Source organism: Gymnoscopelus braueri (genome assembly GCF_963280865.1).
Source record: "Gymnoscopelus braueri genome assembly, chromosome: 3".
In the NCBI taxonomy this organism is placed as follows: Eukaryota; Metazoa; Chordata; class Actinopteri; order Myctophiformes; family Myctophidae; genus Gymnoscopelus; species Gymnoscopelus braueri.
This window is the reverse complement of record NC_137612.1, coordinates 38,703,006-38,719,163: the sequence shown is the minus strand read 5'-3', so window position 1 is coordinate 38,719,163 and position 16,158 is coordinate 38,703,006. Positions and strand designations below refer to the sequence as shown.

General features: G+C 42.3%; 1 protein-coding gene across 2 annotated transcripts in view; it reads right to left on the bottom strand.

Moving 5' to 3' along the window:
- Window positions 1-16,158, bottom strand: part of cacna2d2a (calcium channel, voltage-dependent, alpha 2/delta subunit 2a) — a 291,322-nt gene that overhangs the window by 154,633 nt on the left and 120,531 nt on the right. For both annotated transcript variants that reach the window (XM_080424714.1, XM_080424715.1), the window contains exon 4: window positions 932-991. In XM_080424714.1, coding sequence (XP_080280840.1) covers window positions 932-991 — 60 coding nt within the window. The remainder of the gene's footprint in view (window positions 1-931; window positions 992-16,158) is intronic.

Sequence of the window (16,158 nt, the reverse complement as noted above, 5' to 3'; positions counted from 1 at the left end):
TTTCGGGGAGGGGGTAATTTTTACAGCAGGGATTGTGTGTGTGTGTGTGTGTGTGTGTGTGTGTGTGTGTGTGTGTGTGTGTGTGTGTGTGTGTGTGTGTGTGTGTGTGTGTGTGTGTGTGTGTGTGTGTGTGTGTGTGTGTGTGTGTGTGTGTGCGCGCGTGTGCGCGCGTGTGCTTTTAAAGGTCACTAGGTAGAAAATGTAATATCCAAGCTGCTCCGGTCCATGAAACTGAACAAACAGCATGTAAATAATCACACAGATTAGAGATTGTGAATCGACAAACCTCAGAGAGAGATGCTGCAGGTGTGTGTGTGTGTGTGTGTGTGTGTGTGTGTGTGTGTGTGTGTGTGTGTGTGTGTGTGTGTGTGTGTGTGTGTGTGTGTGTGTGTGTGTGCGTGCGTGCGTGCGTGCGTGCGTGCGTGCGTGCGTGCGTGCGTGCGTGCGTGCGTGCGTGCGTGCGTGCGTGCGTGCGTGCGTGCGTGCGTGCGTGCGTGCGTGCGTGCGTGCGTGCGTGCGTGCGTGCGTGCGTGCGTGCGTGCGTGCGTGCGTGTGCACACGCATGGTGAGTTTGTGTGTGCTTTTACAAACGTATACAATCTCTTCTTCAACCACAAATAGCCAAAATTGCAGATCAACAAGGTTTTAGAAAAACAAGCTGTTTCTGAAAAACAATTAAAAAGCTATAAAAAATGTTTTACATCAATGAATAAATAAATGTAAAATGTTTGTGTGTGTTTAATACAACACTGTCCCCTGTGATGCTGATCACATTGTCATCGAAGAGTCACATGTAAACAGGGGAGACAGAGTGATAAAGAGGTGGGGAGCCAGTAGGAACAGAAAACTAAAACCCAGGGGAAAGAGGAGGAGGAGAAGAGGAAGACGAAGAGGAAGGGTGGAGGAGAAGGCCGTTGGCGTTGAGCTTTACCTTCACACCGTCCTGCCAGACATGTTCCTTCTGCAGCTGCTCTGCTTCCCTGGCCAGCTTCTGCACAAACAAACAAACAATCTTGGTGTCAGAGGACAATGATCTGCGTGTGCGTGCGCGTGTGCGTGCGCGTGCGTGAGTGTGTGCAAAAGAGACAAAGAGAGACTAGACTCTTTAGGAAATAAAAGGTTTCCACCCGACAGTGACAACCAACATACCGTATAAGAGCATGTGTCTTTATAAACAAAAAAATATACAATCAGGGACATTGAATGGGCATAATATTCACAGTAGTATTAGAATCGAGCAAATACTGATTGCTATCATATTCTGACAGTATTTACTTTACAGAAAGCTTAAACCAGGTGTACTTTCTAATCAAAGTACTGTACAGCAATGTTATTGCTTGCTTGTATGTCAAACACACTTACTGTACACTTATATTATATATTTTGATATTGCCATTACTACTGTATTTAGTTGTAAGATAAATGCAGCGTGGTAGTTATCATCGTCCCCCCGGTTCAAACATCACATAACCCGTGTCCATTGATGTTGAATTATCATAAAAATATCCCTTAATATCCACACAGCATTCCCCAAGTACAGTAACAGAGGCTTATCGCTGTAGAAGCTTATAGATTTATAGACCACTCATACAGCATCAAGTCACCCAAATATGGCAGAGTCCACACCCTAGTGGCTCTATCTCTCTCTCAGCCCCCCTCTCCCCCCTCTCTCTCTCCGCTTCCCCTCAAGGCTGTGCCTCGGTATCTAGGTTCCCCCAGGCCCCTAGGGGGCGATCTGGTTCACATCCCAGAATATTCTGTGCACAGGGCTCTATAATTACAAACGCTATTTAGCGTGCTGCTAAGAGCACTTTGATTTCTGGTGCTACATTGTTAAGAACCCGGTCCCCACGGAGCAAAGGGAATGTGACGTCACACACTGCAGAAAGAGTTGTCTAACAACGTGTTGGAATGAGAGTAGTGTTGTCAGCTCTCAGTTGTTTGATCAAGCAAAATGAATGATAGCATTATGTCACGAAATCTAAGGAATGTCTGGAAAGTTTTTGATTGGACATCACATCCTTCAATGGCAACAAGTCAATCCCATGATTTCCTACTGTAGTTTCCAAAGTTATACTGGGTACCATCGCAGACTTTATTCTATTTCCTCCAAACACAGACTGTATCAAATACAACTAAATATCACAAACGACACAGAGCCACCTCCCAGACAGAATCGTTAGACTTGTTTTTTATTAAATTTTTGGAAGTTTTTATGACGTGAGTTAAAAGACGCCATGGGATTTTGAATGAGAAAAAAGTAGTTTATCTGCTACGCTAACGTAATTTGCTAAAAATAACGACATAAAAGCTGTATCATACTGTATGTGTTCCTCTGCGTCTGTATGCTTGTGTATTGTGCATTTAATCAACCGAATGGGCTTCAAGTAGTGATGATATTTTTTTTTATTTCCTAATGGAATGTTGAACCACTGGAACAATGATACAAGGAGCTATTTGGCCTATTGAAGTCATTGCCCCGGAGAGTTCAATAGAAACGACAGTAATTGTGCGACATCCGTTAAGAGAGGGTCATCGCTGATAAAGGGCATTGCCGAGTGGTAATCTCTCGTGGCGATATTAACACGACAACATTTTTCAATTACAGATAAACATGAAACATCTGAAAAACAACCTGCTGTATTGAGAATTAAGCACTTAAAAAGCCACAATCCATAACCGTTTTTAGTGAATAAACAGTTATTTTGACCAATCTGTATGGTACAGTATGATAATACAATATAACAACACATTGTCTTGCGGTGTTTGGAGATGATCTCCCTGCCTTTCTATGTGGCATGTACAGTAAGTATGGCCACTACTAGTTGACAAAAATTCAATTTCTCCCCTGCAAGCTGGCATGTCCTTTTAGCTCAAGGGTAGACATTTTGGCACTTGGGTTCGAAACATGGGTAGAACATAGCCTCGTTCTCAGCCTTACTCATCTGCGAAGAGAAAAGCCTGGTCACGACCTAACGCAGAGAGTGTCTATTGATGATTGATTGATTGATGTACTTTATTTAGTAAGACATGAGAACAACAGTACATGGAAGTACAAATAGGGGCGGAACTTCCGTCGTACCTATTTCCCACGGAAACGATCTTTTTCGACCAATCACAACACTCGTTTCATTCACGGAAAATGTCAACAGATTTGTAAAGCATCAACGTCATTTCCTTGGGCGGTACTTCCGCCAAATTCCGGTACTTCCGTTTAGGCACTCGGTCGGCCAGGTCTTGCCCAGCATGGGTAGAACGTGACAGTGACGGATTGCTGCTTTTTATACTGGATCTATACTTTGTTATACGACAGTGTTGTGTATACAGTATTACGTATTTTCCTTTTTTCTTTTTCTTTTAATGTTCAACTACTAAGACAGGACCAACATAGGGTCACGCCAGGGTGAAAGTGGTTAAATACCTAACTTGCATAATTTGTGGCGCAGTGGTTCCATCGATTCCCATCGAATCCAGTGCATAGCTCACTGACTGTGATCGTTACACATAGGACAACGATAATTACACCAAAGCAAGTCTTTCCTTGAGGAATATACCATTGAGTAAAAGGCTACAGTACATCCGCCCAATCCTCTCCCTCAGCACGTCTACCAGTGATCTACAGTATGATCTGCCCTTTCATTCTCTCAGCTCTCTCTTTTCCTCAGCCGTTTAATCTGTCAGTAAGGATCTCTCCCTCTTTGTCCCCCCAGAAAAATCAATTTCTCTCCCTCTGAGAGTAGCCCCACGTGTTTTTTCCGTCCGTTCTCCGTTTTCTCCAGCTGCCGCTCCCTCAGTTATAGCCCCTGCGCTGCCGCCCCCCACCCCACCCCCCAGAAGCCCACCATTTTCTACCGGGTCCCCATATCTCTCCTCTAGCAGCTTAATGCAGTCCCCCCACTCCCCTGCTCCAAAACAGCCATGCGTCTCTCCGTGTGTCTTCCCCCTGCTTCTGTGTTGTTGGGCCCCAACAGATGGATGGGCTACACAAACAGCCCATGAATCAGAGTGAGAGATGTGGGATGGAGGGGACCAGGGATATATCATCAATGTTGGTGGTGGTTGGTGGCTGGTGGCCCGAGCGGCTTAGAGCCAGTGGATGAGCGGGCTAGTGAGATACAGCACAGTGCGATGGACCTAGACACAGATAAGGCCAAGCAATAGCCCCCCCCCCCCCCCCCCCCAACACACACATGTTTGCATTACTGTACTTGTGAGGACATCTAAATTAAAGGACAGTGTCGGAAAAAGTTGGCGAAAAATTGCAAATATGCCGCGACATGTTGTGAGCTTGTAGATTTGGCACGAAACTAAGTCAGGCATAACTCTAACCCTAAACATAATACTCTAACCTCTAAATGGCTAATCCTAACCCTAATTTGAATCTTTTACTAATTGTAAGTCTAACTCTAAACATATTTTTTAACCATAAAACAACAATTTTGTCTTGTGAGGATGTGTATTTCTACAATTGCACTATACTTGTGTGGACATTTGGCCCTCACACAAGTATACAGCACACACACACACCCACCCACACCCACACCCCCACACCCACACCCAAACACACAACGCAGAAAATGACACCACGGTAGGGACACTGACGGTTATCTCGCACACAGAGGACGGTGTCCTCTAGCGTCATCAGCCATTGTAACCCTGACACAAACTGCATCACGTTTTATCGGGCCATTTGTCAGTGCGCCTGCAGGCAAGGTCAAGAACCATAAACACAAGCCGGTAATGGATAGTGGCATGAAAAGCACCTACACGACGTCTACCACCATAAACATTGCATAGAACAGGGTCGGTATTGTGTGAAAACACAATAGGTAACGGAAGGGTTTGATTTATTAAGGGCGGATGGAGGGGGGAAATCCATGCCTTTGCTTTTGATACACCCCACTTTCTGGTAATACAGTTTTCATGGCCAATGGGGTGTTTTTATCCCTACATCAGTGGTTCTCAATGTAGGGTCCAGGGACCACCCCATGTCAAAATTGATTGGTCTATAACTCTGTGTACAAATGGACGCTTTGGTTCCATTTGTACACTCTCTGAGTTAAATAAACAGTGAGGATTTACAGCATGGATTGGAGTCCCAGAGATGAAAAAGAATACAAATAAAATGGATAGCCTAATGCAGTGGTTCTCCATTTTTTTCATGTCAAGGACCCCCACATTGAGATGTATTTGGCCATGGACACCCCCATCTGAAAATGTTTTGAGCCAGGGACCCCCAGAAGAGAAAAATCTAAAAAGTTCAAACATTTTCGAGATTTTTCTAAATCCTATATTAAAATGAGCTTATGGGAGGGCGGGTGGGCGGGCCGGCCATAACCATATAAGGAGTACCCAATGCAGCTCCGCAAAAATATGGAGTGTGTTGTCTAACCTCAATGTGTTGTCATGGCATCAGCTGCAAACAAATCAGTCAGCTCCATATATGGACACAAGGACTGACAGATACAGGGATCCGGTTGTCCAGAGCCACACATCCAACCGCTATGCCGCATGTGCGTATATAGGACCGACCGACTTCAAACTCAGCGTGTGCAGCGGCAAGGACTCGAGGGAGTGCAGTGCCCGCCGTCGAGTAGTTCGGCTATCCAGTTGTCCAGAACCGCCGATCCAACCAATATGCTCATATATGGGCATTCCAATATACGGGCATATACTGATCACATCAGGGATCTCCATATATGGGCATAAAAGGGACAAGGACTGACAGATACATATATCTAGGGACCCCCTGGAACTCCCCCGAAGGACCCCCGAAGGACCCCTGGGGGTCCCCATACCCCACTTTGAGAATCACTGGCCTAATGTAAATCAAACTGGGGGTCCTTGAAACAAAAAATGGTTGACAATCACTGAAATACATTGCGTTTCCTTTTGGGAAATGTAGACTGTCTGACATTTATGTTTGATAATGCCGCAGTTTAACAATTTAAAACAAAATGTATGTTAAGGAAACGTCCCCCCAGAGCAGCAGGCTGTGTCAACCAGACAAAACGGCCTCCGCCTGCCTGCCAGCCTTCATGGTGAAAAAGGCCCTCGCTTTCTGACTGTGAACCCCGCAAGACAAGAAGACATGAAGAAGGGGGGGGGCGAAGTGAAAAGCTCAGCATGAGGCGATTAGGATCTTTAATATTCATAACTGTTCAGTTTGTGCTGTTCTGGCGGGGAGCAGTTTAATCACTCAAAGTCATGTTATTTCTGGGGGAATGACAGCCCACCATGGGCGGCACTGCGTCACGCTGGGGTGAGCGGCCCCCCGCGGCGCAAAGAAGACAGGTACAATTTCAAACACATTTCCGCGTGAATATTTCAAACATGATCTAATGAAAAATATATTCATACAGTTTTGATATCTTTTGATATATCTAGATACAGTTTATATACCCACTGAGAAATATTTTCTATAAGAACCATATTTGTTGGAAGTTTTGTCCCCACATATTTTGAAATATATATGTATCACAGAAACCTTGTATGTTCAAAAACGTTTTCAGGAAATGGAAACAATAACCTGTGTTCCAATGGATCCAATGTAGTTATTAATTATTTAGTCTCAAGCTCTTGTTAATACTTTTCATTGGTTAAATATGTATAAACCAACCCACAGCACACTTAGCCACTTTCACTTAAAAAAAAGTATCCAAAATAGCTAAAATGATTACAAGCTCACAATGTCACAATGCAACATGTGACATTATAGATAGATATTTTCGCTACTTTTGTGCGACACACTTGTACGACAAAGTAGGGCATTAATTTACGGACATAAAAATGTAATATAGAGATACAAGGTTTTGGCAGCAACGATATACTGTAATAAGGTATTGATTATTTATGAGTTCATAGCAGGCAGTCTGCAGTGCAATACTGCAGCGTGCTATGCTTTAAACACACACAAAAATACTTTAAAAAGACAAAAGAAAATTGCGTTATCCTTTTGATATTTAATAAGACTGAAAAAACTGAAAATATCTAATAACAGTATGATTTTATATTAAGCCACATGCAGTTGAATGCAATACACCTGTGGTCCCTCCCCCTCCACAACTTCACTCTATACACATCTGCCGTTGATATTAGGCCTGTACTTAGTTCATGAACAATATGCCTCCAAAAATAATTTTTTTATCTGGCGCTGAAGGGCGAAAGAAGAGGAAATTGGAGGTGACCAAAAGAACACAGGATAAAGGTTTGTGATAATTTGTTTTATAATTAACTGATTGAAATTAATCTGAGTTGTTTTTCTTGCAACATACAATCATGTTTTTGGACAAATGAAACAGCTGTCTAGAAATAGATACATTATAATAGTTATATCCTGGTTTTGAAACGTTAGAGAATGCATGTTTCTTTTTTAATTGCTTTTAAGCTAACCTGAGTAGGATGATAATAATGTTAAACTCCATTATAAAGCTAGCTTTGCCTGTTAGTTAGCTAGCCTATACCTACCTACTGTACCAATGTTAAAGTAATGTTTTGATTTGCTACAACTTGAATCTTAACATAGACACAATAACATTTTACCTGACAAGCTGGTTAAAAAGTAATGAATGTAATATTGATTAATCAATTGTGTTATGCTTTGAAATTTTAATACACAACCATGTCCAAATTGCCTTAATAGTTTTAAGATAAACCTTTGCTTTCTTGATATGATAAATTGTATTTTTGTAGATTACAATATAATATTATTTGGACGTATTGGACATAGTGCAAATGTGGTAATTTACATATTTGGATACAATGGCATCTGTTGTGTGGTTAATAAATGTGCGATACTTTTCTGTGTTCACTTTATTTTGAAAGATGTGTACTTTAACTTTAAAGGAGGCAAATATTTGAGGACTTTCTTTTTGTATGACGGTCAAGCGATGACTAGCTATAGTTTTACAGTAGCCTATAGCTACACTATAGTTTTGTGCAATATTGTAGTGTTAAGTTAATTTAGAATATTTTGCACTAATTGTGATTTAAATATGTTGATTATATATCTGTTTGAATCTTTCAATTGTTAATTGTTTAAGTCAAGTTTTTATAGCCTTTCCAAATAAAGCAAGAGCTTTGTTGTTAATTCACTTGTCCATCTCTATGTGCGTACGTGCATGCGTTTAGTTTTATTGGTTGCTCTAGGAGTGTTTTGGGGGGGCCACCAAAATAAATCTTGCTTAGGGCCACCAGAATCCTAGGGCCGGCCCTGACTGTGACAGCTCTGATTGACCTGAGGCTGGATCGGGGGTTTGAACCCTAAACCCTAAACCAGCGATTGCCAACCTGTGGGCCAGGGGAACACAATCGATTGATTCATCATTACGATAAACATGCTCTAAAAATGCATGCGGCCCACCCATCTGACCCCTTAACACAGTTGCCGTGTGTTTCGAGCTTTTCAAGTGGGCCCTGCTCCAGAAAGGGTTGGGAACCACTGCCCTGAAGCCAAGCACACTGAATGTAGGTCACCATGTGCTGACTGATGACCTGCCCTACTAGTGCATATCATAAACATCAGTGGCCTTGGCCCAGTCTGGGTTATAATCGCTCTTTAAATCATGTCGTATGTTCCCACATTAGGGCCTTCTGCTGGACCGGGGGGACTCAAAGGACACTCTGGCATCTTTTGTAATCCAGAGGGACCACTCCAAGCAGTCAAATCTGGGTGTAAATTTAACTATGGCTGAGAGCGTAAAAGTCGACCCGTAAGGGTCTGTTCTTACATCGTGTAGAGACATGTAGAGAGTTAAATTATCACTAGGTATTTTGCTGTGTACACTTTGTTGTGTATGTTTTGCTGTGTTTTTGAATGAGAGAGCACTGGAGAAAACAGAGTGTGGTCTCTGTGTTGGAACTGTAGCCTTGAACGGAGGCAGTTATCAGGTTCCAGTTGACCCCTGGGCGGTGTTTGTGGAAGGTCTAAAACCTCACCTAGTGGAACACTGTGAAATCACTCTGCTGGGGTCACTTAACCTTTCTCCACAACACTGAGGTATAGGTGGCATGGGACCCATGCCAGTCCAGCCTGCTGCTACTAGCACTTCCCAACCCCACCAGTAGGATATCGTTGCTGTCGGGCAGAAACCTTGTGTTGTGTTTTTTCGTAAATGAATGCCTTACTTGATTATACTACAGCATCACACAAAAGCATCAAAGGTAACAGATCTGCAAGTTCTAAAAGCAGCGCAAAGCCACACGTTTTGAGCTTGTAGATCTGCTACTTTTGCTATTTTTGAATCCTGAAAAGTTACAGTTCTGGACATGTATGAGGTTTCCACCTGACAGAGATGATATACCAGAAGCTTTAGAACACTGTTTCCCAAACATTGGGTTGGGACCCATTTTGGTCACGGACCCAATTTTGAAAATAAATCAAACACTTTTTGAATTTAATAAAAACATAATAATCAAATAAATTCCAAAAATAACTTTTAAGAAGTAGTGAAAATAGCAGACCCACAAGCTCACAACGTATCGCATCGCAACTTGTTGTGAGCCTGTAGATCGGCTATTTTCACTAGTTTGGATCCTGGGGAGACATCAAATTTCTCTCAAAAAGTTTGGGAAGCACTCCTTTAGAAGACTTCCGTAATTATAATAATAGTATAATGATATAATTATTATATGTAAGTCAATTTGCCCGTGAGTTACATCGTAGCTGTCGGGTGGAAACCTCATATGTCCAAAACCGTTGCTTTTACAGGAAATGAAAAAAAAATAACCTGTGTTCCAATGGATCCAGTGTAGTTATTATTTAGTCACAAGCTCTTATTAAAGGTAGGGTAAGTGATATTTTTGGGTTAAAACAAAAAGTATTTTTTTTAAAGGTTTAAGCACTATATTCTGATAGTAATCATTGCTATAGAGTGTTTGTTCCGTAACAGGAGTCTCCCCGTCTCTCCAGCTCTTTAATAAACAGAGAATACATTTTCTGGTAGGTGTCAAAATCTCAGCCAATCAGGAGAAAGTACCCATTCTTAAGCTTTATTTTTTATAGTGTTCCAGTTCTAATTTTGCCTGCTCATTTCTTAGTGTCATCACTTCCAATTTCACTTGTTTAATCTATATCCTGATTGAGTTCTCTATCCTGATTGGATAAAATTGGAAATGAAACTGAAACTGAAACGAAAATGCATTTTCTGTTTTATAGAGAGCTGGAGAGACATGGAGACTCCTTATATGGACAGGACACTCTATAGTAACGAGCACTATCAGAACATAGACCCATTTTGCAATTATTTGAATAATTGCAAATCACTTACCCTACCTTTAATGCTTTTCATTGGTTAAATATTTTTAAACACCCCAAAAACACATTTAACCACTCTCACTTTCAGTTTCAAGTATAGAAACTAGCAGATCTACAAGCTCACAACACGTTGCATCTCGTCGCATACTTTTGCATGACACTGGTACAGCGAAGTAGGGCATTAATTTACCCCCCAAAAAAAGAGATACATGGTTTCTGCATGACAATGACAATACACAACAGACTTGTTTTATATGCAAGTCAGTCATCTTAATTGTCAGTTCTTTAGCAGTCAATAAATAATGAGACTAGCTGATTGCTGCCACAGCATAATCTTATTTTGATTACATCGATATCATAAAGCTTGGGACTAGTCTGATTAGCATGTAAACGCTAACGGCGTGACAGTTTCCTGTGGCGTCGTGGCTCCGCAATTTTGGTGTCTAACGAGGACCGTGTTTTGTGTGTTTCGGCGCAGGACCAAGTTAACTAGCACAGTGGTTCTCAAACTTTTTCATGTCAAGGACCCCCCAAATTGATATGTATTTGGCCGCGGACCGTCCATCTGAAAATGTTTTGTACCAGGGACCGCCAGAAGAGAAGACTTGTGTAATTTTTTTTTTTGAGATTTAGATAAATCTTTCAAAAAGAGCAGATGTGCGAGCTTGTAGCCTAGCCTACATCTGCTATTTTTGAATAGGCAACGTATAAATGGCTAAAGTGGTTAAAATGATTGTGATTTTGTATTAACACATTTAGCTGGGCTTGATTTCCTCAAGGAGAGACAGTGACAACAATAACAATGCTACTGAGTCTCTCTCTCTCTCTTCTCCTCACAGTGGTCAAACAATGGAACATTCCATAATGAGGGGAAATAATGACCCATAACCCCCCCCAAGGACCCCTGGGGGTCCCCGGACCCCACTTTGAGAACCACTTAAACCACGCACTCTTATATTTTTATTTTAGTCAATAATTGTCAAAAGCTCACTGCAATAGACCTCAAAATCACTCAAACTCGCTTTATTTAACCACTTTCATTCACCCTGACATCTCTACTAGACAAAAAAATGCTGATCTACAATCTTACATTGCGTCGCAATGCGACACGTTGTGAGCTTGTAGATCTACTATTTTCTTTTTAAATAGGGCTTAAGTGGATATGATATCCTTAGCTATTTTGCTTTGGTGTGAATCCGTATGAATGGTACTGGAAAGTGGTCATTTGATTGGCCATGATTGAATCTACCGGCAACACGCCCATTTATTATACGGTCTCTGTCAGGCAGAAACCTTGCATCTCCATATTTCAACTTTGTATATTTTGTTGTAAATTATATCATACAAGAGTGGCGCACAAAAGTAGTGAAAGTAGCAAATATACAAGCTCAAAACACCTCGCAATGCGACACGTTGTGAACTTGTATATCGGCTAATTTCACTATTTAAAAAAAAAAAGGTTTCCACCCGACAGCAACAATATTATCATTACAATGCGTCACCTTGCTAAACTAATGGCCTAAGTAATGTTTTGAGGAAAATGATATTTTTGCCTAAATCAGCTCCTCATGACACTGGCCACTGGTAACTGGTAAAATCGCCCATCTCCTAATTGAAAAGGATCATGCTGTTCCCTCCCCTTTCAGTATAATGGCCTAACTCCCTAGTGTGGCCTAAGTCACACAAATTATTTACTGATTTAGGCAATGTTTTTTTTACTTTTTTTGGCCTAATTCAGATTTAATCCTATTTAAACCTATTTAAATCTCTTATGTTACATAACTGACAGACAGAGTTATTTATATTCTAATAGTCATAATTTTGGGTGAAATTATTAAGAAATATTATATAGTTTTGTTTTGGATCAGTTTTTTATTTTTCCTGAAAAACATTTTAAAAAAATGACATAGGCCATTAGTTTAACAAGGTGACACGATTGGTAGTGTTCTGCCAATTGGTTGGGGCGGGGGGGGGGGGGCACACTTGAAATATCCTCAAGGCCCACCAGTGGGGCTCCGGCCCACCGCTTGAGAATCCCTGTCCTAACAGACTTGTCCTTGGGATGATAGCCTTGAAGGATGCCAGCGTCGCGGTTGCCATGCAGTGCAGCCATCAGTCCAGTAGGGGGCAGCGGTCTGAGTAGTAGTGGACCAGTAGCAGCGGTTGGTGGCCTGCAGGCAGGCAGCTCTAGCAGCAGCATCAGCAGCCTCTCAGCCAGTGGAGCCTGTCAGAGTGAGAGCAGTCTGTCTGCTCTAAGCTCTTCAGTCTGTCTCTGCCACTCTGGCTGCTGGGATTAGGGCCAATCACAGAAACCACTGAGTCAGAACCGGCACCCACAATAACAGATGGAGAGGACCTTCCTACTCTCCAGAATTTTAAAGACATTCTCAGACTACAAACTCTCCTTTTTCACTTCGTCGTCTCACCCCCTAGCCGCCAACCCCGCCTCCCGCACCCACCACCTCGCCATATTATAGCTGCATTCTTTTATCTCTCTTTTTTTAATATTCAGATATCATATCGTCCCTGTCGGGCAGAAACCTTGTATCTCCATATTTGAACGTAGATTCATGCATTATGTGGCGCTGAAGAAGCAAGAAATTGCCAATCTACAAGCTCTCAAGAATTGTGAGCTTGGTATTATTGCTATTTTGAAAAAGAAAAAAAAGTGAAAGTGATTAAGTGTGTGTGTGGGTTTTATAAATATTTAACGTATAAATAACGCGTAAAAGTATTAAGCCAGTGGTAAAGTGCTTCATGCCCACCACCGCAGAGGTTGTGGGTTCGAATCCACCGTAGTGCATCCGACTATGTCGTGAGTCTTTATACAGACACAATTGATCCGTGTGCGGGGGACGGAAGCCGAAGCCGGGCGTGGAGGGTGATATTTTTCCCTGCACGTACTCCCACGGGCTGGGGCGGCACCTGTCAGCGGGGAGTGTTGGGCGGGAGGAGTAGAATGGAGGCTCTACGTTCTCCCGGTGGGGGCTCCTCATTGGCAGGTGAGTCAGTAGGAACAGCAGTGACAACACACACAAATGTGTGTGGGGAGGAATCAACTGGCATAACGACTAAATTGAAAACGAAAAAGTTAGTTTTGGACATACAAGATTCTGTACTCCATTTCTTTGTTCTGCCAAAAGAGCAACGGACCAACTTCCAAACACTTCCGAGCTCTTGAAGCTCCTCAGCAAGCATAACTCTTATGCTACAGGCGTATAATTGCCTGCTTTTTCTATATATAGCAGGCAGAGCGCTATTTACTCAAGGAGAGTGACAACAATAACAATGCTACTGTTATTCTCTCTCTTTTCTCCTCACAGTGGTGAAACAATGGAACATTCCATAATGAGGGGAAATAATGACCCATAATTCCTGGTCCCCGGTCGCTTTGCTATTGGCAGCTGGGCATTGTAGTCCTTATTAGTGAAGGGCTGACAGAGGAGACGCGTGGATGGGTGGGACGCAGGGCCTTTGTTTTGAGATCCAAAGCGGCCCCCGTGGCAGGGACCCGGCCGTTTGCAGAATTCATGCATCTAGGTCTATTGTAGCACGTTGCTGAGATAATCCCCCCGCCTTTGTACCTCTCCCAACCCCACCTAATCCCCCCCCCCCCCTGTCCGGCAGAAACCTTGTATCTCCTGCATTTCAACTTTTAATTATTTATTTATTTTTGTTTTTAATGCCTTACTGCACATACTACAGTGTCACACAAAATAAGCAAAAATAGCAGATCTACAAGTACCTCGCAGTGCAAGGCGTTGTGAGCTTGTAGTTCCGCTATTTTGGGGTGTCGCGGACTGAAAAGGCTCAAAGGAGTAGTTCACCCCAAAGATTTCTAATTTTCTATCAAGTACACACCCCATGAAGCATTGAATTCATGGAGATTTTTTTCGTTTTTGTCGCATTCCTGAGCCAAAATGATGATGATTGGGTCTTCGGTCAATAGGAGACTCAGTAGGATATTCTTTGAGTCTCCTACCTGAGACTCCGCCGGTCATCAAATTATTGGCTCAGGAATGCGACAAAAAATAATCTCCATGAATTCAAGGCTTCATGGGGTGTGTAATTGATAGAAAATAAGTAATCTTTTGGGTGAACTACTCCTTTAACACTGTCAGATTAAAGAAAATGGTTAACTTGTTTTGGAGTGCCGCTTCCTTCCACCTTGGTGGATTTCATCCTACAGAAAGTACAGATATAATCACAATAGGATTTTGCAAGCAGCCATCATGCCATGGGAGCTATCCGCTAATCTATTATTACACCGACTGCTAAAGTATTGCCATAACAATAACTGCATTATTTCTTTCCTAATTGGTATTCTAATTTTATTTTTTTTAACATTTTGCATGCATGGTTCTACATAACAGACATGTCCCTCATTAAAGCGCAGGGCGGTGGGAGCTAAGTGGCAGAATGATCACAGCACAGAACAAAGTCCTGGAAGACGGCCGGGGTCATTGTCCTTGTCATTATCATTCACTGCATGAGCAACTAGTGCTGCAAATTCAATTAAAAGCTCCCATGGGTTGAATGCTAAAAGTAAGAACTATCACACAAACACACGTACCGTGTAGACACACACACACACACGCACACGCACGTACACACTATTATGATAGGCCCTACTGCATGCTAGTTACTAGTTATGAAGCACACACACACTCTCACATGCACACATACACATTATGTACTGTATATATGCATATACTGTACATTTCAAGTCTATTTTACCTAAACTAGCTATATCGTATTATATGTCACAAGAGATGTGATATCGTCTCTGTCGGGTGGAAACCTCTTAACCTCTTATGTCCAAAACTGTTACTTTTCAGGATTCAAATTCAAAAATAGCAAAAAAAAACTGATCTACAAGCTCGGTTTCGAGCTTATAGATCTATCTTTTATACTTTTGTGTGACGCTGTATGATCAAGTAGGGCTTTAATTTACAAAAGAAACCCACAAAGTTAGAATATGGAGATATGAGGTTTCTGCCCGACAGCAAAGATAATACATAAATATTTCATATAACGTGACGTGATAGCAGCTAGTGTGTTGGTCCCCAAGTAGGACATGGTCAATCCTAACCCTAGCCCAACCTGAGGCTTTACCTAATGGAAAACCTAACTTCCAAATATGTTTTAACCATAAAACAACTATTTCCATGAACATTGTCCTCACAATGTCTATTTTTCAAAGTGTACTACACTTGACATTTGGCCCTCACAAATAAATTATTAAAAGTACACACTCTCTCTCTCTCTACCTCTCCCTCTCTCTCTCTCTCTCTCTCTCTCGACATTTAGAGGTTAGCTTTAGGGGTTGGAGTTATGCCTGATTTATACTTAATGGCACGCCGATGTCGCTCACCAAAGATAGCCGATCTACAAGCTCATAACGTATTGCAGCGCAACACTTTGTGAGCTTGTAGATCGGCTATTTTCGGCTTAAAATCTATGAAAATCCTAAAATGATGTAAAATTGATGTCCTCGCAAGTATGGTGTGTGTGTGTGCGTGTGTGTGTGTGTAAGGAGGGAGGGGGGTGTTGTGGTGACCAGGATCAGAACCAGTGACACGTATGTGGGGCAGGCTGCTTGGGCTCACTCTCCATTGTTTGACAGATACTAACACACATGCCCACAGTGGTGCCCGGCCTCTCCTGCTGTCACTGGCACCAACCAGGCGAGAGACAGAGAGAGAGAGAGAGAGAGAGAGAGAGAGAGAGAGAGAGAGAGAGAGAGAGAGAGAGAGAGAGAGAGAGAGAGCCCAAGGGCAACAAAAAATTAATAAATAAATAAAGGAAGCAACGCCTGCTTGTTTACGCGGCAGCTCCCCCCCCCCCCCCCCCCCCTCCCCCCTGGAGGTATTGACCTTGTCACCTAGGTGACTGTGAGACAG